Source organism: Cydia amplana, chromosome Z, assembly GCF_948474715.1.
Source record: "Cydia amplana chromosome Z, ilCydAmpl1.1, whole genome shotgun sequence".
Taxonomy (NCBI): domain Eukaryota; kingdom Metazoa; phylum Arthropoda; class Insecta; order Lepidoptera; family Tortricidae; genus Cydia; species Cydia amplana.
Window position 1 is genome coordinate 7,554,070 of NC_086096.1, and position 21,951 is coordinate 7,576,020.

General features: G+C 35.8%; 1 protein-coding gene across 4 annotated transcripts in view; it reads left to right on the plus strand.

Annotated features, from left to right (window-relative positions):
• The window catches only part of LOC134661687 (homeobox protein araucan), a 116,339-nt gene that overhangs the window by 51,708 nt on the left and 42,680 nt on the right, over window positions 1–21,951 (plus strand). Inside the window, exon 1 of one of the 4 annotated variants that reach the window (XM_063517846.1) lies at window positions 5,193–5,495. The exons of 2 other annotated variants lie outside the window; for them this stretch is intronic. In XM_063517846.1, the coding sequence (XP_063373916.1) occupies window positions 5,436–5,495 (60 nt within the window). In that variant the 5' untranslated portion in view covers window positions 5,193–5,435. Of the gene's footprint in view, window positions 1–5,192; window positions 5,496–16,856; window positions 16,914–21,951 lie in introns of those variants that run through there. One more of the 4 variants, XM_063517848.1, reaches the window with a different exon arrangement.

The window sequence follows — 21,951 nt, forward strand, 5'->3', positions numbered from 1 at the left end:
TTTTGGCGACTAGAGTTACCTAAATAGTGCGGTTCAACGCCATCTACAGCACCTGTCAAGTTCGAGGCAAGAATTGTATTAAAATTTACACACTAAATTGATACCTACTTGGTGCTATAATTCTCACTGCCAACTCGTGGCCCTACACTTAAATATACTATGCAATTCAGTATAAAATTTACTCACTTTGAAACCTCAATTTTTTACCAACCTAAACTTTTTCGATTTTTGATAGTGTTGTGCGACAGGTGTGTCCAATTCGATCACGTGTAAAATTACAGCCAAAGAATTTCATTACCGACCCATTTTGTACTTGGTGACAGTGACAATAGTAGGTATGAGGTCGCTAGCGACTTTCATATTAATTGTCACTGTGACAAGGTACCTACGAAATGGGTCGGAAATTAAATTGACTGTACCTAGGTAAAATATCCGTGACGCGTTGTGTCTCATGTTGATGCAGAAATCGATAATGCCCGCCATTCTTGACAATTTGTTCACTTCTTTCTGACAACTACCAAACGTGTCCTTGTATATACCTACCTACTTAAGGTAAGAATACCGACCAATAAGAAGAGTTAGAACGTCGTGCCTTAGGTAATATAACTTAAACTTAGGTATAACTTACGGGTCTCCGTCATATTAGTCTGTTCACTCTTAGATAGGTAATGTTTAGAGTCTGTGCGGAAAGACAAGTGTCGTGGAATGTATTGGGCCCCATACATTCCACGACTCTTCTCTACCAAAACGTGTCCTTGTTTTTTTTGCAAGTTACTTCACAATTTCCAGAATTTACAGTTGTGTTACTACACGTTGTGTGTTACTTTTTTGTACGTTATTTGAATGAGCCAACACATTATTTCGAAACAGAATTAAACCAACAACAATAAAGCGGTTATTTTTATTTCATTGACCGTACTCTTCCGTAAAAGTACCTAATTATCTTGTAATTTCAGACCCTAATAAAGACATTGAATTGGGTTATAAAACTCTAATCAAACATTAATAAAAGGTAAAGATAAAGCAAGAGATAAAAAGGGTTCGTCAATTGAACTGACAGGCAATCATCACTTTTTTTATGTAAATGAGGATCGTAGGCCAATATCACCTGTTAGGTAAGGGGTAAGGTGAGATGGTGTGAGGAAAGGTCAAATCAAAACCGGGAATCTTTCAAAATTATTTATTTTAATTATTAAAAATAATCCTTTTACACCTTTTTAATTCTGAACTTGTCTATGGCGTCTTCGTGACTGAATGTTTACAGTTAGTGATTCGTCTGTAGATACCTTACTTTAAAAAAATAACAATTCGCATATAGTAATACATTTTTATAACTACCTATAAACTGAAATAGATGACATAATAATATACTTTGCTGGGTGTTGAAACAAGTTGCTACGTTACCAAACACATATTTACACTCTCTTATATAGGCCCTAAGTAATGCTACTGTTATCTAGTTTACGTCGGGAACAGTGACATCTATGGGGGGATTTGGACAGTAAACTAAACAAACTTCATATCGGCTCGAACATACTCCCGCCTAAATGACAGAATGTCATTTCTTAATAAAATAAACATTACTAAAATAAAAAATCTCTCTTCGATAGCTCTTGTAGTTATATAGATTGTCTTCACTTCCACTTTTCTTTTACTCTATTTAGGAACTCGGACTGCCAGGGCTTCCAGAGACAAATTCTCAAAATTGGAAGGTTCACTTCGGCGCCGAGGCTATTAAAGGATTGTCTAATAGAGACCATCCAACGGATTTTAGACGAACTTTGAATCTTCCTCTCTCTTTGTCTCACTCTTTTCTTTCTTTCGCATAAAACAATCTCAGCCTCTACTCTTATGACTCTTTTCTTGTACAACTCTTCGCCTGTCTCTTCTGTCATATGATTATCTATCTCTCGGAACTCTAACTTCTTTGACATGTGATTAACCTCATCTCTCAAATACATGCCAATGAAAGTTTGATCTATTTGAACGTCTTCGTGAATCTCGACTTCTCCCTCTCCTCGCTCTGGATACTCTGTTTTGGAATCTCTGCTCATCTCCGTATCTTTTCTAGATGTGTGCTTCGATTTTGCTCTCGTTTCTATATCTTGCTTGAACCCTTGCTTGTTTTCTATCTCGTATTTTGTATCTTCTTTGTGCTCTTTCTCATTGGATTGGTAAGATGTTCTTTTGTACTCTCTCCGCAACAACGAGTGATGGCTTTTGTATATTATTTCTTGAAACTCTTTACTTAGTGAATGACTCTGCTCGCATAATTCAGATTTAGCTACTGGTATTGTGTGAAATGACTGTGACTTAACTGTGACTTGGGATTCTCTCTGGATTGTGTTTGTAGGCTCGAATAATTGGGTTGTCTCTAACATAGGTGGTAAATTAAAAATACTTAAGGTTTTTACATCTTCTTCCCATTGCTCTAGAATATCTGCCATGTCTGCTTTCAACTCAATGTACACTTCCTCGCACTCGAAATACATGTTTTGCTTAAAATACTGGAAAGCGTCTCGTTCCGCCAACTTCGCGTGCTTCACTATTATTCTATGATTTACTGAGAATCGGCTCCAATATTCTTCCAAAGACTCTATTCTGGTTTTGACATGCCCGATCGTAATCTTCTTGTTTAATAAATTTTTGAAATGTTCTCTAGCTTTTAGTATTCTACCGTACGTAAATTCTTGTTCCGTTATAAAATCTAGCAACGACATCTTGGTATTTTAGAAAACATGAAATCTCAACTTGAAATAGATATCTAAAACTCGAAATCTCTTCTCTCGGAACTTCTTGAACGAGAACTACGGTAGGTAACTCATTTGCACTTTAAGGATTAATTCACAAACATTATTTTACTCAGCTATTCATTCTTGTAAATTCTTGAAAACATTTTTCTTGACACTACGGAAAATTCATACGGAAAATTCAGATGGATATTATTTTTGTTTTGTTTGACGTGTAAAAATTTTCACATGTTCTATTTCTAAAATTGTATTTTTCCAAGTCAATGAATTTCGATCTTGTAAATAACACTAATTTGAAGCGGCGAATTTTCTGCGTTTGCTCGTGAGTTTGAAAATATGCGTTATTTATTTAATCTTTCCGAAATCTTGAATTTTAATTTTGTAATTTTTTATGACAATTTTGATGGATGGCTTCTCGAAATACTTCTAAATGTTCTAACTCACTGACACTTTACTTGATTTTAGACTCTACTAACTATACTTAAAGATCACTTTTGAATGCACTGTCTATGTCACTTAAGTCACTTCTCTTCTCAACTCGAAGGACCACTTTGTTGAAACAAGTTGCTACGTTACCAAACATTTATTCACATATTTACACTCTCTTATATAGGCCCTAAGTAATGCTACTGTTATCTAGTTTACGTCGGGAACAGTGACATCTATGGGGGGATTTGGACAGTAAACTAAACAAACTTCATATCGGCTCGAACACTGGGTGAGAATACGTTTGTGCCATACGCCACTTACATTGGTTTACAGAAAAGCGAAAAGAAGCAAAAATAAAAAAAAAATCTCGAAAATTTTACATTTAGGAAATATTGAACTTATTTATCATTTAGGCACATATGTTTACTATTTATAGTACTACTCAAATATTGTGAATATAATGGTAATCATGAAATAAAAGCACTTTTATTATTACCATATCCGTTTTTGACGAGTAAATGTTAAACGTACAATTTATGATATGACACAAAAGTTTTGGATATGTCACACTTTAAAGCAAATATATTTGTGTAGAAAGTTGCACCTAATACACCAAATTTTCACACAAACCTTAAAGAAAAAAATATTGTGTTTAGACAAAAGCCTGAGTACTAAAAACCGAATTTTACCGATAACTTTGAACGTGCCCGCACCTATTCACTCGCCCCGTTTATCGAATATCGACTCTACTTCATAGAGTTCAGAGTTTAATGTACAGTGGAGGGTTTTGGTTAGGGGTTGAAGTTTCGAAATTAGCGGTTGCATGAACTAATCCAACGAAATGGTGTGTTTGAGATGTAGGTAGGTACGTTATAGGTATGTAGGTGCTTATATTACCTATATCCAAGTAGCTACCTATCTACTCTAGTTTAGTCTAGTTTCTCTCTTATTGATTGATTTGAAAGGTAGGGTTAGTACTTCGGGCTCTATCGTTAAAATTAAGGAACAAAAAGGTTTAGAAACACCGTTGAAATAATTATTAAACGGTATCTACATATATCATATCTACATGTTTAATAAGTCAAGAAAAAACTGAGATTTTTTTTATTAAGGTGGTTGAATTTTTGGTAAGTATAATTTTCTATCTATGTACCTTTTGTTTTTGATTATTTTATTGTAATTATTAAAAGTAATAAAATAGAACCTACATGTTATTTATAAATAAACTGATGTAACCACAGCGGAAGCCTCTGGGTTTTAGTGGATATTAACCACTTGATACCTACGTAGGTACCTAAATACCTATATATTTTTATAAAACTGCTCTATAACTAAGAATTAGGTAATAACTAGATTTGGGGTAAAGTATCTATCATTAATACTATTAAATTTATACAGGTATGTACAAACCTAATGAATAATAGGTTTTCATATTTTATTATGTTAGAAAAGTAGATACCCATCTAGCAACCAAAATAAATATTTATATGTAAATAGTGAACGACTCTACTAGTTTTGTAGTTTTAGTGTATAATACTACAGTATACGTACAGAATTAGGTATTGTGTTCGCGCAATCCTCAACTTATTTTGGTACCAATAGTATTGCATTGTACAAGAGTTAAAACTGCCAATAGAATTACATTCGAAAACGATTACAGATTTATTTATCCCGGGGGTGGTCGAGTGCGTAAATCTGACGAGGCGCGGCATAATGAAACAACTTGTCCTCGGTCAGGCCATTTTTTGCCACTAGAGATTTGTTTGCTCGGACTACACCGGCTCGGCCTGTCTGCCCGAGACCCATAAACATGTTCCCGTCGAGCCTACACTAACGCTTTTTTCCCCCGCCCCACCCGGACGTGGGTGGCGCCTCCGAACAGGCGGTACTTTCAAAGTAGAGGGGATAAAACCCACCAATAGCCTTTCATATTTCCGTTCGGCGTTTCGAAAGGGATAGAAAACTCGCTTCGCTATTGGAGGGTTAAGTGAAACTCCGCCCATGAGGAGGGGTCTGATTGGTGGTGTCCTTCGGCGGAGGGGCGTAGCGGGTCGGGCGCGCGCCAGTCTGTGTCGAGATCCGAGCGCGCGCGCAAGCTTAAGGCCGCTCGCACACGAACAGCGAAGCGATGGCGACGCACCGCGCAGCCGCGGCGCAAGCAACCTGTGATACGTTTACTTAATTATTTTTCAATATTTGTAGGAATACGTCCGTGTTTTAAGACTTTGAGAGACAGTGTTTAGTGAATCCGCCCATATGATCGTCCCGATGGCAGCGTACGCACAGTTTGGCTACTCATACCCGCCCGCCTCGCAGGTTAGTCTCATTACCACCTACCTAGAACATAATTTATAATCTTCTTAGCTCCTGCATACGCTTTATCTGGTGCAGAATGAACCTATTTTTAATACAAAAGTCAATAATCAACAGGCAGGTTGTCTTGATGCCATGTAATATTTACCCAAAAGTTTAATAGCTTTAAATACAGGTGTTATCAATCTTAAAATAAAAAGGGATTAATGATTCTACTTAGAATACATAGTCTTGCTAGAAATAATGCATAATCTTGTTGGAAAAAATATTTAAGCATTATATCTTAGTTGTTATCTAATGGTTTTCAGTTCATGTTAGAAAACGCGTAGGTACTACACCTAATAGGTAGGTATTGCGATCAATTGCTAAAAGGTTACCTAATTGGAAAACATTTCTTATAGGGGATTCTTCTTTGTACATTACAATTCATATTACATATGAATTGTAATATTACCCTGATATGAGAACAAAAAATGTTTGTAAACAATGTTGAAAGATTATCTAATAAAAAAACTAATTAGTACCTACCTATTTATAATTATTATACATTGGGAAATTGTTAACTACCCATTTACATCGTATTGAATGCGGCTATGTATTAATTATAGAAGAAGGAAGTTTTTTTACCTAATTATAAATTTTTGCACGCAACATTCTGTAACAAATGAATAATCTAAGTGAGACCACTCGGCATCGGCACTAGCTATACCTATATGTAGCTAAAAACCAATTATAAATATTATAATGGGACAATCTTACCTTAACACTTAATAATGTAAGTAATATTCTTAATAATTCTTATAAATAAAAAGCTGTAGTGTATGATGCTTATTTAAGATCCCACTGAATTGTTAGTTAACCACTGACTAGATACTATATTACACTATTATATTACTATAGGTACTACACCTACCTACTCGTATCAAAATAAATTAATCTAACTGACCTAGGTACCTACCCCTGTAGTAAACCAATTACTTACCTAATAACTACCTTTTTTAAATACTTAATCTCGTAATTTAATACGCAAAATAGGTTTCGTTGTTATTATAGCAAGATAGGTGGTTTTCTATTACCTAAAACCAATCAATATTTTTGGCAGATACGGACCCTAAAGTTCTCTGGTAGAGATCGCTTTAGTGCATGCAGTTTAATTTCTTATTTGTTTATTTATTTATGTCCTTAATATATTTGTACCACTATTATGTTTTTTAAAGTGTGAAATAAAGAACTTGTATTATTATTAGGTGAAGTAGACAAACTGTTGATTTTCCTAAATAGTACCTAAATATATTACCTAATAACTTGAAGGATGTTGTTGTTTGAGGTGTTGTTATTGGTCTTAGTTAAGATAATAATACCTATGTATCATTAATCATTATACCTTCTATGTAGGAATAGTCCTATACATATATGTAGGCTAAATAAATAAATAGGTAGGTACCTAATATTTATGTACTTACCTAATAAGTATCTAGGTTTTTAAACATTATTTTAATTTAACTTGTTATGTTTAATAAGTGAAGAAAAAACTGAGATTTTTTTAATTAAAGTGGTTGAATTATTGGTAAGTATAATTTTCTATCTATGTACCTTTTGTTTTTGATTATGATTATTTTATTGTAATCGTTAAAAGTAATAAAATAGAACCTACATGTTATTTATAAATAAACTGATGTAACCATATTTTGTATTTGTTTAATGAATATATATTTACTTTAACAAATTAATTTTATAAACTTCAACAAAGTATGTTAAAGAGTAACTTTATACATACTTTAACGCTTTTTGCTTGTAGCTAAATATTGTTTTTAATGACATGTTTTTCTAATAACACTACATAAGCACGTGTCAAAAAGAACCTGTTTAGTCTAAGGCGTAATCTTCGACTCTTCGCTGTCTGTCTGTCTATCAACACTTCAACAGGCTGTATCGCATAAACCGTAAGATAGATTCAGAATAATAAAAAGTAGTTTTCTTTGTAAACATATGTACATATGTCTATAGTGTAGATTATCATATCATAAAAATATGATCCTAGATATAGAAGTCATCTAAATATGAGAACAACAATTTTAACAAGTTTTGCGTATTTAAAGGTATGATGATAATTGTAGGATTGCTATCAAAAAGGATGCCTTGTATATGATAATTAGTACCTTATTCCTGATATACTCATGAACAAATTTAGAGGAACGCAAACCAACGGTTTGATTACTGGATTAATTAAGTACAACCGAAAGTAGGTAATTTCTAAATAAGTAATTTAACTCTTTTTTGCGTTACTCTAAAGGTCCATGAGTCCATGAGTGTAGGTACCTATATAACGACAAATAACTAACAAAAACCCAGCATAACATTAAATATAAAATTAAAAAACCTTCCAACACACAAATTGAGTAAGGAGTAAGTAACCAATTATGATAAAAAGTCTAAAAGTCACCGCAATACAATCCGCATCCAAATCTGTTCACCAGTTTATGAGCTGAAACTTAATTCAGTTATAATTACTTATCCTGAAATATTTATATGACATGACAGGCGAAAGAAAAAGCGACTAGGTAGGTATATTTACTACATACATAATCTATAGTAGGTAGGTTGAGTCTATAGTAGGTTGATTTTACGGCAAAATATATTTCTTAGGACGGCATGCTTTTTTTATCAATTTGACCGTCATTAAATTTTGTCTTATTGACAAATAACACACAACATTTATTGACACAATTAATTGACAACAAAGTAATTATAATTCTAAATATACATACTTGGTAAACATAGGCTATGAGTAAAAAGATTTTTCACCTCAGCAGCTCGAGGAGCTCTGAGGTGAAAACTTAATTGTTGGTATATCTTAAGAAAACATGAGTGAATAGGTAAGTGATGAAGAAGGAACACATTTTTCGGGTTCTCTAATTAATAATAATATGTTCTCACTGCTGAGGTGAAAAGTTTTGTGAACTACACGAGATCAAAGTTATTTGCATCTCGTGCGCTTTTGAGTCCCTTACTACGCTCAAGATTCTAAATTAGATTCACGAGCGTAGCGAGTGAATCTAGTATAGAATCTTTCACTTGCACGGGACTCAAAATAAGCACTCGAAGAAATGTCAAATGTTGATCTCTTGTTGTACAAATAACTATTGGCGCTACAGGCATAGGCACGCCAAATCATTTGCCAACCCCTGTTACCTGTCGTGATTGTTTCACCGGATGGTCTCATCGGAAGATCAGCGCTGGAAGTCGCCAGCAACATGCTGAGGTGAGACCATTTCGTGGCACTTTCTCCTTTTTTATGTTTCTCTGCGTGTTTGTGCTCACGAATAAAAATATTTCTATTCTATTCTATTTTATAATTCAATAGAAGTCGCCTTTTTACGTTTCCGACGGCGCAAAGTAACGGGTTTGTTTATGTTAAATAATTACCATAAATTACGTGGATATAGTCTTCATCCATGATAATTGCTAATCTGTAAATAAATATAAAGGAAACAAACAAACAAACAAATCTTGAGTTAGCAGCAAAATTAGCTAAACGGATGAGATGGCTAAAATAGGTACCTAATCAATTAGTAGGTAGGTACCTATACGCTCAGAACCCCTTCTCGTCCGCATAACATCCTCTGCTACTGATTGTACTAAATTAAAATAGTACAAACTAAAAACGTCTAAAAATGTTACATTCACTTGTTAATTAGCAATACTGCCGTTAAGCCTAGAAGTATATGACGCTGGACCGCGGTAAGGGACAAAATTATGACATTTTTTGTTCCTGTTTAGACGGCTATAATCGTTGAAATCCGATGCTCGCAAGGACGGAGATGCCTATCGAAGGCAGATGGCGCCTGGTACACCATCAGATAACGCGCAGGTATACAAATAGCTAAACATTAAACTTAGCTAGCCATTATACGTTTCAGTGTGACACATCTTTAATCTTAACGGATATTTCGGTCGCCAATCGCAAAAACATAACTTTGAAATGTCAAGAAAAAACGTTAATGTGATTTTTCCCGTTCGTGAAGACTGCGGAAAAAATATAGATAGGTTTGTAATGGTCAGACACCATCGACCCACTTCCCATCCCATAAAAAAATATTTCGTGCCCTTCCGGATAATATAAATAATCATAACTAAGTATGTAGCGACTTTTAACTGGATTCCCCTAGGAAAGCACTTCTATTACAAATTTCAAACGTTACTACTAATTACGTTCTTAACAATATCGGTCCGTTGCATTTGAAATAGAGTTAGACCAAGAAAAGTCTGCAGCGATTTTGATAGCCTACACAGTGCAAGTGTTATGTACACGTCATAAATTCATAGAAGTTTGACGTTTAAAATGACACTTGCACTGCGTGGGCTATCAAAATCGCTGCAGACTTTTCTCGGTCTGACTGTAGGTACTTAGGTACGTAATTATCAGAATTACACCAAAGCACCTAGTTATGACCTAAATGAATTACCTCAGAAAAAAAAAAGATTATGTCTATTGTCTGAGTACCCAATTCAAAAGAAAGCACTCAAAACGTTTGTTATAAGTAGATTTTGTTTAGATATAGATAAGTTGATTTAAATATAACTGAAAGACAATACGATCATCTTAAAAACACACAAATCTCAGGAGCGGAAGTAGCGTCCCTGTTGGATTAGACATGGTAGCCAACATTCTGTTTGCAGTTTCTAAAATAAAATAAAAAACTTCTACGCGCAGGAATAGTCATCATAACATCAGGTACGTACAAACGTTTCCCTATCGTCGGCCATTTTATGTGACATGAAGTGTTTTTCTTGTTTCATTCATTCACTGAATCTGTGATTGGGAAAATAATAAATAGGTACGCTGGAATAATGAAAAACCTTCTTAATAAATATTTTGAATGTAAAATGAAAATAATTCAATAGGTTTTAAAAGACAATAAATGATGAGCGTTTTTGACATAGGTATGTTATTTTTTTATTGAGCGGCAAATTATTCTTGAATTAATGATTTATATCCCTAGATATAATTAGGTTAATTAAAACAGCCTTGCGAGTGCCTAATGTATTTTTTTATCAGTAAACTAACATAATTCTTCTATTTTTCAGGGACGAATTTTGGAATGCAAGCTAATAAATGGTTTCCACAATTCTCTTGCATTTTTAATCTTCACCCATAATCAATAAAAATAAATATTTGTGTATTTATGCTAACCAGATTACATCAGTCATCCGCAACAAGCTTTTAAAAAATATCTGAAAAAGAAAACTAGTAAAGATCATGAGAATCAGGCTATGCTCACTGCTTTGATTAGAAAAATGGTTTACACCATCAGATTTTTCATACCCTTAAAGATGAAACAAAAATACACATCCTACTTTTATGAAATTTAGAAAGAGGCGAATGGTATGAATGAATGAATGAATGGAATTACACGTAGGTGCACCCATAGATAAATGATACTGTGGAGACAAGAATTCTACATTTTAAAATGAACTACACGACCTGTATGATGTTATGAGCGACCTCTCTTTACGTATAATTTAATAACTTATTGAATGTTTTGCCACTTTGACAGTCATATACCCATTAACAACTTTCTAGTACGTACCAAGGGACTGACAGATTGACATGAAGATAATATGAGTAATAAGGGTTCTTTGTGGACTACCACATGAGGTTCACAGGCGGAATTGAGAATCGCTAATTATTTTACATACGTTGTTACAAACTTTTCTTTCAATAAATCTGGGGGCACGGCAGTGCCCCCGCCAAGTTGAGCGCGAAGCAAACATACTCCTTACAGCATGCTGCAATGCTATAGTACTGTTCTGTTTTGTAACAATAAAAGTAGGTATGCAAATAGTTGTAGTATGCAAATATGTAGGTACATGTAGGTAAATACAATAGGTATAATATAATATGGGTACCGACACTAATCAATGAACATTGAACACACAACTTATACAGAAAATTACTTCTAAATAAGTTTTTGGCAAAAATTTCATTTATGGTACAAGCTTTTATCGCTGACTGTACTTTTCTTACGACAGATAACTAATACTCATCGAGACAATTCTAAAAACCCCTAACAAAATTAGGTTACGTTGTTTCATCACAGAGTCCCTATGGCCACCTCCTGTCTCCATCATCAGATCAGCTCGATGGTACCATAATATTGCATTGTCATCCGATTTATACATGCATGCAAAATTTCAGCTCAATCGGAAACCGGGAAGTGGATCAAATTTAACTTGCAAGATTTGATTACAGACCGACAAACAGACAACGGTCAGGTGAAAGTAAATAAAAGCTTGTAAAAACATATTACACCACTAGAATACACATATACACAAATTTCACAGAATAATGTTTTATTTACTTAAATTGTCTAATGAATTCATCAATTATTAATGAATTGTTAAATACATGCGGCATAATGTTTCTGATCTGTCAATACCCTTGTTCAAGAAAATTCACAGGTTACTGAAGTGCATAAAATAGCAAGTCAGAAAAAAATCCGGCCAAGTGCGAGTCACGCTCGCGCACGTAGTGAACCGTAGTAACACTCATAACTGACCTGGCGGCCTAGCCAAGGTGACAATATCGCTATCGCTTCGCCATCGAATCGCTTTGTGACTCTCTATCACTCTTCCATATTAGTGTGACAGTGACAGTTGCGTATCGTTCGCTACGGAGCGTTAGCGATTGGCATGTTGGCTACGGGGCCAGGGGACCTAGCCAAGACAACAATAGTTGATGTAAAACGCTAATTGAAACTTTAATAATGTTTAACTGTCCACTTAGTACGGTTGTTAGGTCAGCTCGCTGACATAGATTCAGACGAACAAATTGACTGACTGTAAATTAAGGCTTTTGATATAGAATATATTTGATATTAATATTTAATATATTTTGATACTTGTATAGGCTATTGAAATAAATTTACTGTTCACAAACTATTGCAGTAGATGCTACGTTTTGCATTCTACAACAATTAAGTTATTTCCTATGTATTTAACGCGTGAAATTTGCCCTGTCCTATATATTATACTACTCTTTGATTAGCCCCCTACATTTTAGCAACTTTTTAATTTGGCAACACCGGTGCTGTCTTAGTAACTTTTTAATTACCTACCCGTATCAGTGTTCAAGACCGTAAACGGCCTTCGAAAAAACGCAGTGCAAATTTGGAGCACACGAAAAATTATGTCTTAAAATAAAGATAGTTGAAGACAATACTCTTTTTTTGTCAAGGCATGGGATTTAGTAGCTAAAAATTACCGTTTCAATAATAAATATTTCAAACACTTCGAATTTTTGTTATCAGTCATTATTTATCGCCAAACATACATACATATTGTTTTGTTACCTGCCATATGCTAACATTATGACATTAAAATGTATAAAAACAAATTCTTTGGATTTATTAACATTTTTGAAATAAATCAAATGAAAATATAGCCATTTCAGTTTTATCACAGTTATGATAATATTATGTCAATTTTGTACGTGAAATTGATTTATAATTTCTCAGCTATTTATAGTGTTTTTACATTTATCGAAGTTGCCAACTTTGATAAATGCAAACACGTTGGAAATATCATTTAAGTATGATTATTTTTCCAGGGAGACAAGACAATTCTTATTTATTTACTGAAACTCGCCAGATTGAAATACATACAGGGTGACACATAAGACGTAATACAAAATATGTTTTTCGGAATCATTTTCCTGGTGTTATAAGCCCCTGCTAGGTCTCGTGTTGTTAAAGTAATCATTAACATGAACATTATTGGTTTAATTTTATCTCTAATTTTTAGGCTCAGTATGGTTACCCTACCTACTTAAAAAGAAAAAAAAGTTTGTAACCACTTTCGTAGTAAACACTCACCTTTTTTGATTATCTCGACCGATAATTTATGAATAAAATGCAGTTTGACACATTATTGAAATCGCTTGTCATAACAAACTTTGGTTAGCCTGCCATTGTAGCGAACTCGTGTTATTAAATGAATAATGCCTCCTCCATATCCATTTACAAATATCCAGCGAGTTGTCATGGCAGAAATGTACTTTACATCGCGGAGTACGGTGCGGACGCAAGCACTTTTTCACGAACGGTACAGAGTGCCCAATTCCAACACGGCAATTGATCAACTCCTACATACTCGTACAAAATTTGAGAGACCATGGGCAATTTACAGTCCCAGTTCATGCCCAACGTAGAGCTCGACGCCCAAGATACTCGGAGGCGTTTCGAACACAGGTGCTTACTTATTTTATCCGACCCCCAGAAGCCACAGAATCTGTATTTTCAACAAGATGGGGCTCCAGCACATTTTTCTTTGCGGGTACGAAATTACCTTGACCAAACTTTTCCTGAGCGTTGGATAGGAAATTCTGAATGCCAACCAGTTTGTACTTGGTAGAATCAGTCAGGAGGAATCTTGACGTCGTGCAGAATAATGTGAAGCGCATGTTGGTGGTCACTTCGAACATTTGTTGAAATACGTCTAAACTTTGGATTTGTCTGATTTAGCAATAAAATCTTTTAAACAAGTAGGTACCTACTTACTTATCGCTAATTATTACATTATTAGACATAATGTACAAAAGAATGTTACTGCACTCAAGAGCAACAAAAACGGTCTCCGGTCGGTTCTATGAGAATCACCATAAAAAGTTAGCCATTTTCATTGCTTTCGAGTGTACATCATATGAGTGTAGTTTTATGTTTTAAATGTCAGAATTAGTTAACATGACAAATAGGTGCCACACGACAGTGTGTCCACACTACGAGATTTTAACTAATTATTTTGTTAGAAAATTACAAAAAATAATTTTGATTAACTTTAACAACTGAGTTAGTGCATCGTGTTCTCGATCTTCAATTAAGTCAGAATTACTTATTTTGTATTACGTCTTGGGTGTCACCCTGTATAAGGGTTATGTCCCGACCTATTCTATAGGTATGTACCTACAAGACTTCTATAAGTATGTGATAGAAACTTTTTTACCTACCTACTACATATTTGGTAATAGAATATAAACTTGAACATTAACGTATTCTAATTTCGGTGTGTAACATCTTTTTACTTTTCAAATATGTACAGTGGCGTTATATCATTACTTCATCTTTCTATGGCTGTTCGCCGAAGAAATCCAGACTTCACAAAATCGGTCATCGTACGGAAGCTACGTGAGTAACTATATACCTACTATAGAATATAAAGTACCTAATAACGGAATATTAGATAATTTTCAATCTCAGCATCAATTCGCACGATGCGTTCGAATTCACCCCGAGAGATTATGTTTGCCTATTTTCGTTTCTGCATCGGTATAGAAAAAAAAACATAGATTGCTCACTCCATACATCAGTTTTGGTACCAAAAATACATTAAGTTCAGTGTCTACATCTAGCATCGAGTAGCGGAACTATCAGTACTGCTACTTGACAATAGATGTAGCACCGACCGGAAAGTCTTATGTTGTTGAGCATTGAGCATAAGACTTTCCGGTCGGTAATACATCTATTGTCAAGTAGCAGTACTGATAGTTCCGCTACTCGATACTAGATGTAGACACTAAAATTAATAGTCTTTTTGGTACCAAAACTGATGTATGGAGTGAGCACTCTTGTCTCACTATATTTCTCTATGGCATCGGTTCAATTTGGACCGTGGGTCGTATCACGCAGTTAAAGTGCAACTTGACGTCAACCCTGCCACGGCTGGTTGCGATCAGTCAATTAGACGGAAAATTACGCCAGGACAACGGGCGCCATTGTTCCAATTCCAATTTTACACTCGTACGTAGGGTTACCTGAAACGAACTTCTGATGACCTAACAAAACCCTGATTTTGGAACGTAACAGTATGATACACCTAACCTAATAACTGTTTTGTCTGTATACCTATTATTTTATCACTTGTATATATTTCCATAATTTTACACTTGCGTCGAAAAACTAAAAGCACTTTTATTATAAATACATCTAAAGCGGTTTCAAACATTTATTTTAAATTTATACTCCGGCAACCCAACTTTTTTCAGTAAAAATTCAAAATTCGTATGGGAAGTTACCCCTTCGCGCAAATCGCGCATAGGTATAAATATAGGTATATATTTTTTACTAACCAAAAATTTTGCTTGCCAAACGCTGACATAGGTACAGACTCCGAATGTTTATTTGCATTGTGCAGCCTATCTCCATAAAACCTGGTTATTCCAGGAAAATCTTGACGCCTGGTAACCCTAACGCACGTCAATAAAGTTGAGAGCGTCATGCGTCGATGAACGTGATAATTTGGCCGATCACCACGTGTGCGATTAACTTATTTCATTATACTTTTATGGGATTTTTACTAACGCCAGTTTGTAGTTAAAAGTCGTTTTTATTGTTTAGTAATATAGATCTTAATCCGTTTTAGCTCTTGAAGTAGGTACATACAAAAGATAAAAGAAATATTACTTTTCTCTATATCATGCGGTTGATTTGCTTTAGAAAATAGTGTTTTAAAATATTTTTCGTATTCAGGAATTTAATTTTCTTCTACATAGAATACTGTAGCTAATAAAGTACCTACGGCAGCTAAGCACGAAGAATTTCGTAGATTAACTCGCCTGTTTTATGAGTTACAATAATACGCATTACTACCTAATAATGATACGCATTACTTCCTCGGTAATTGACAGGATTTCTTTATTGGAATAACAAAACATAAGAATTTTAAATTAAACATTGCAGTAAGTAAATGATTGGTAGTATTATCCATAAAAAGCAGTATCTTTCAGACCCCATGTGGTGAACATTAGTAGGTAGTCCTTTTACGCGCATTAAAATGTTAACCATAACCCCATAACAGTTCCAGCATGAGCCATCAAAAACTAACCAAAACCATAAACCGCTGCGGCGAACTCATTATCATGAATTCATCCGAATATCGTGCAAACGGCAACGTTGTGTGTAAAGTGGGCCCATTTATCTGCAAATCCAGTGGGAGGTCACGGCAAAAGTCCACAGCAAAAGCCCGGGCCGGTAGCACAATTTAATTGAGTCCTGCGACCTCATAATCCGAGTCGCCGGTGCCCGCTAAATGTTATTTATACGTCCGCCACAGCCGCCAGCCCGCCGGTACCCGGTAGCGGCCTACCCGGCACCCCCCGACCTTCCACGCGTCGCCGCTTTTACTGTTTTTCTCCGTGCCCACTCTAACCCGGCAGTTAATTTGCAGTCCGATTATTGCTATTGGCTTTATGCTTGTTATTAAACTTGTCGATAATTTAACATGGAGCACGGCTTCTAAATTGCCGTGTTTCGCCCGATTAGCTCGCGTAGCCGCAGATTGAGTTAGTGGCGATTATTCGTCGCCTTTCCATTCGATTGTCAAACCATGTACGCAACGCACACGGAACCTTCGGGACTTCATATTCGAGTGAGTTCATTTTACTTCAACGTATAACTTAGTTGCGCTACACATACCTATCTGAAAAAGGTGAGTGTTCCATCGTCACACCATAAGCATTTAATTTGAACGTCATTTCTCGCGTACTACAATAAAACACGTGCATTCTTTGTTTTTCTGAAGAAGAATCTAGTAAATCGAGTCGTCGAGCTGCGTAATTGTTTTTAATACAATTCAACTATCGATTTCTCCACATCAGATCGGTCAGGAATTTATTATCTAGTAAAGCTCAAGGTTTAATGTTACCAGTTAACGCGATATGACTGTCATTTGCACCTAATTTGGAAGGGAAACTTAAAAAATAAAGACGCCTTCGCAATCTCAATGGCGACATTAACCGAGGCATTGCAATTTCATGGGATGAGTTGGTAATTAAATGTAATAGCTGGTGACGTTTTTATCAGTTGACTTTATTAATAACCTAGGTACTGTCGCTATTAACATACTTTAACGATCCGTCGGTTTGGAGCGTTGCAGAATTAATGTCCGATGCTGCGATTGTGCCGTGCGACCATAAATGAAGTTGCCCAGTCACTATAAACTACTGGGAATTCGGCCATTGGAATTATCGGTGCAATCCGAGAGATAATTGAATGGACGCGTTAAATAACAATTAATTGCGGGCGCGATGGATATTTAGCGAAACGAAACGTAATATCTGGCTGTAGTTGAAATAGGTCATACATCATTGTCGCGTTGGTGGGATACTTTGTCGGCGCGACGGGTCCCGAGGCGCGCGCAACGCGCGACCGTGTCGCCGATGTGTCGCGCCCGTCACGCGTCACGTCGTGAGTATCGATCCCGTCTCGTCCTCGTGCCGTGCCGCACGCACCTGATTACAATGTTAAACGACCCCATTTGGCTTTATATGTAAATGATGAACTATACCTACGTGATTTTGTAAGCTACGCATTGCTCACGACTGTGTTGCTCCGTGTACAGTTCGAGTATTTTCTGACATCTATCACATCTAAGTCTCGGCAATGGGTTTTAGCATATCGAAAAATAAGTTTTGGCTCGTTCTCCCGCAATCATAGTTGTAGCATCACGTGTCGTTAGATTCGTCTCAATCGTGGGAGTGGCAATAGGTTGTATTATACCTATTTTTTACTAAAGTTATTGTTCCTTTGGAGTGTTTATTTCCTGAACCGGACTCAAAATATTTTGCGATAAATGTAATTGGGGTTGTAATAAATGTAATTTACCTATGTCTAGTTTGCACATGTAAATAAGTATCTAAGGCAAATAATATAATACCCCACGACTATATTACTATCTGTCTTACATAATAAGTAGTATCTACTTGTCTCTTTGGTAGTTGTAAAATTTAAACAGCCTGAGTTCGTTAAAAAAAATCTTCAAATAATCCTAATGTGACAGATAAGACAATAAAACATTATCTAAAATATGCTTATTTAGGCGTTTATGAAAACGGAATTAATGTGAAACGTGCATTTGACGTACATTATACCTATCGAAATAATATCGAAAGCGTAATGCATGGTTGCGTGCGCTCGCTCGGTCTAACCTATGTATGCGAGCGCGACGCAGACATATTTACATATATACCTATTGACTTAGTATATTCCTATTGAATTTTAGTTTCTGAATACCCCACTCCCGGTTAGGATCGATCAGCTCGGCTCGCATCTCCGTGTTCCGTCTAGCACGCAAACGTCTGAAGTACGGTCGGCAATTCAATGTCAACTGATTATTAACACCCAACATTAAACAACGGTTAAATACGTGCTTCTTAATCTCTAGATTACCTACATGGCTCGCTTATTCATTTTTCCGTCGCCCGTTTCAATTGCTTCCGTGCCCGAAGTGTGCCACAGGGACTTTAATGTTTGAAGTTAAACATAAACCTTTGTCAATAACAGCAAATAATAAAAATAACTGTATGAATCATATTGATTGAGACTCAAAAGGAGCAGATTTAAAAATAACTAGAGATATACATATTAGGTCAAAAGTAACTTACATGTTGGTAAAGAACATAGTCTGATTGTCAACAGAAGTCCAGGAAAGTAAAGATTGCTCGAACGACTAAAACTAGCTCATCGTAAATAAATTATGATGATGGTGACATTGGATGGCGTAAGCTCCAGAATTAACTTATTATGAAAACTGTTTTTCTTTAAGTCTAGGTAACATTTTTTGCATTATATAGATGTTTTCCTTCTTTTTTAAATGGTCAAAATAAATACCAAAGTAACCAGTTGATGTGAATATATTTATTTTCACCACTAATCTTCTTACACAAAAATAATAAAAACAATGCGCAAAAGGAACGGTCTGAATATTAAAGTCAGCAAAAAAATAGATCAGAGTCATTACTAATTAATTGCGTAAACAGAAAGAAAACAGTAACAGAGAACCAAAAAAAGTAAATTATGAGAACTTAAACTTGACCTTAAATAATAACACAGTGGCTAGAAATGAGAAGTTTGGTTGGTTAGTAGTAAAATAAAGTTTTAATTTGGTCTTAATGTAAACAGAAGTCTTTTTACATCATGATCTACGTCTACTAAGGATATTTCCATCCATTGGATTCGTTGTTGACTACACATAATACATAGACTTCTTGCTTTCTCACGTGATCGAATACAATCTTCTGAAAAAAAATGTAGTAGTCCGATCATTACCGAACAGTCCAAACATACCTATTGTCTAAAATGTATACATAATATATAGGGTTTTGTATTTCATCATCCTCAACTTTGTACATACCTAGTATACCTACAATACATAAGAATAGGATTTGGATATCAACTGTCAATCCATTTCTGCTGACGCTACGCATAGCCACGTCGGCGTCGCATCGGCGTGGGCCGTGACGCGAGACAATCCTGTGTTTCGAGCACAAGGACTAAAGTACTCACACTTTCCTTTTGTCCTATAAAACTGTGAAAGCCTGAAGCAATAGAGTTCAAAATCGAAACAAAAACCGTTATATGTTACTATTGGGTAGGATGCTCAGTCTGCGTCATGTGCTGAACACATATTTAGTGGTGTACACTACACACTTATTTGTTATATATGTGTGTACCTACCTATATATTTTTATAAGGTTTTTTGGAATATGAGCATTTTACAGGGGCCGTTCCTACTTACTAGATACTTTTGATAAATCCACTGCGAGATACGTTTAGTACACTTATCGTTTTCAAGTAAAAGTGCATATACTCGTAATCTTACATCTTCGGCCAATAGTAAATAAATACATTCAATAATTTATAGCTCCAGCCTAGAGCTTAAATGGTTCACGCAGATCGAAAACTGCAAATTCACGACGCTATAAACGAACTTGGATTTGTTTCTAGTGGTGTCGCTGTCTTTTATTACTCTGTTAACGTAGTACCATCCGATGCGTCTATACTAAAACATATCTTATTTACTGTGGCGCTTATGTCACGAGATGCGTTATTTGTATTGAAGGAGTGGTAAGAACGTTATATGCGCCGGTATCGTTCAAGTCCTATTTGGTTTGGATGCGGGTTCCTGAAGACGGCAAGGATTTATATTTATGATAGGTGTAATAACGCCGACGGAAACCTGACGATGGAACCTCCCTTTGTGTATTCAAGAATGATTTTGATGCATTAACACTTGTTTAATGTGGAGGGATACCGGTAAAAAATAATTGTTCTTATACACTCATGCTCAAGAGTCGATAGAGCTTTAATCGGTAAACGTACAAACATCTTTTTTACACGGGACGCCTTCAACTCCAAAGGTGCTACATGCGCGTTGCCGACCCTAACACTCCGCACCCTCGTTCAGTTCTCTGGCAACCTTACTCACCGGCAGGAACACAACACTAAAAATAATTAATAATTGAATATATTTTACATACCTATACACCAGTGGCGGCGCGGCGCGTCAATCATATCCATAGGCAAGCCGGGGCGGGGCTACTTTGGCTTACATATTTCCTTTTCAACTCTGCTCAAACGTCCAAAAACAGGCAAGTCGGTGGGAATCGGCTTTTATAGACGCGTCGCCACTGCTATACACATACATAATATATTAGTTACCTATTGCACTTATTGTTAGTGCGGCAGACATATCTAACTTAGGGTGCTTTATTTATAAGTTTTTACCTATAACCGCTTGTTCTTTATTAGCAGATTAGCATTAATTAACGTTTGATGTGACATGTGAATCATGAATGCGTTAGAAAAAAAAGCGACATTACGATCATGTTCCGCATAATTGAAGTTAAATAAGCAAGTGATTTGCCGCCTCGGCCTGACTAAATTAATACACGACTCCCGTTCGTCAAGGCAAAAGAGAGCAAGAATGGCGTTTACTGCCCAATCATTATAATGATCGGTTATCGATTTGTATGGCGTGCCTCTCTAAAGGACCAAAATTTGTGCGCCCGATTACCTGCCTGCGGCGGCTCCGTAATCTATGCCTACCGTCGTCACGATATCATCGACTTATCTCGTTCCCTCTTATAATTTTGGAAAATTCATATAATAACATCTGATAACAATCTAATTATTATAATGTCCTCTTTAACATATCCCGTTGGAAGCGAAATTGGAGCGGCCGGTTCTCGGGCCGGGATAATGCCTTTGCTAATGCAATGGAAATTATGAGATCATCTTTATGCCTTTTACTGTGCTTTTAAAATAAACACATTACTACTTTACTGTCCGCTGGTCGGTTTTATGATGGCGCATTCCGACTCTGGAACGGGCTTTATATTCAAATGCGGATACCAAATTACAGGTAGCTAATGTTTTTCAATTACAATCTCCAAGTTTTAATGCAGGTTTGAGAGTATTTTTTACGCACACTATTAAATTGGCAATTACACAGGCACTGATAATGCCTATCTAATAAGAATCGGAATTTCTTGATTGTTTCAAACTGCGATGTTGAAATAGGGAGTAATAAAAATAGCTCGTAATATAAAATTGATGGTGTGATTTAGACCGAGTTGTAACTGTCTAGGTATAGATCGCACTATGACAGTGGACGGGGAGTTAGGCAA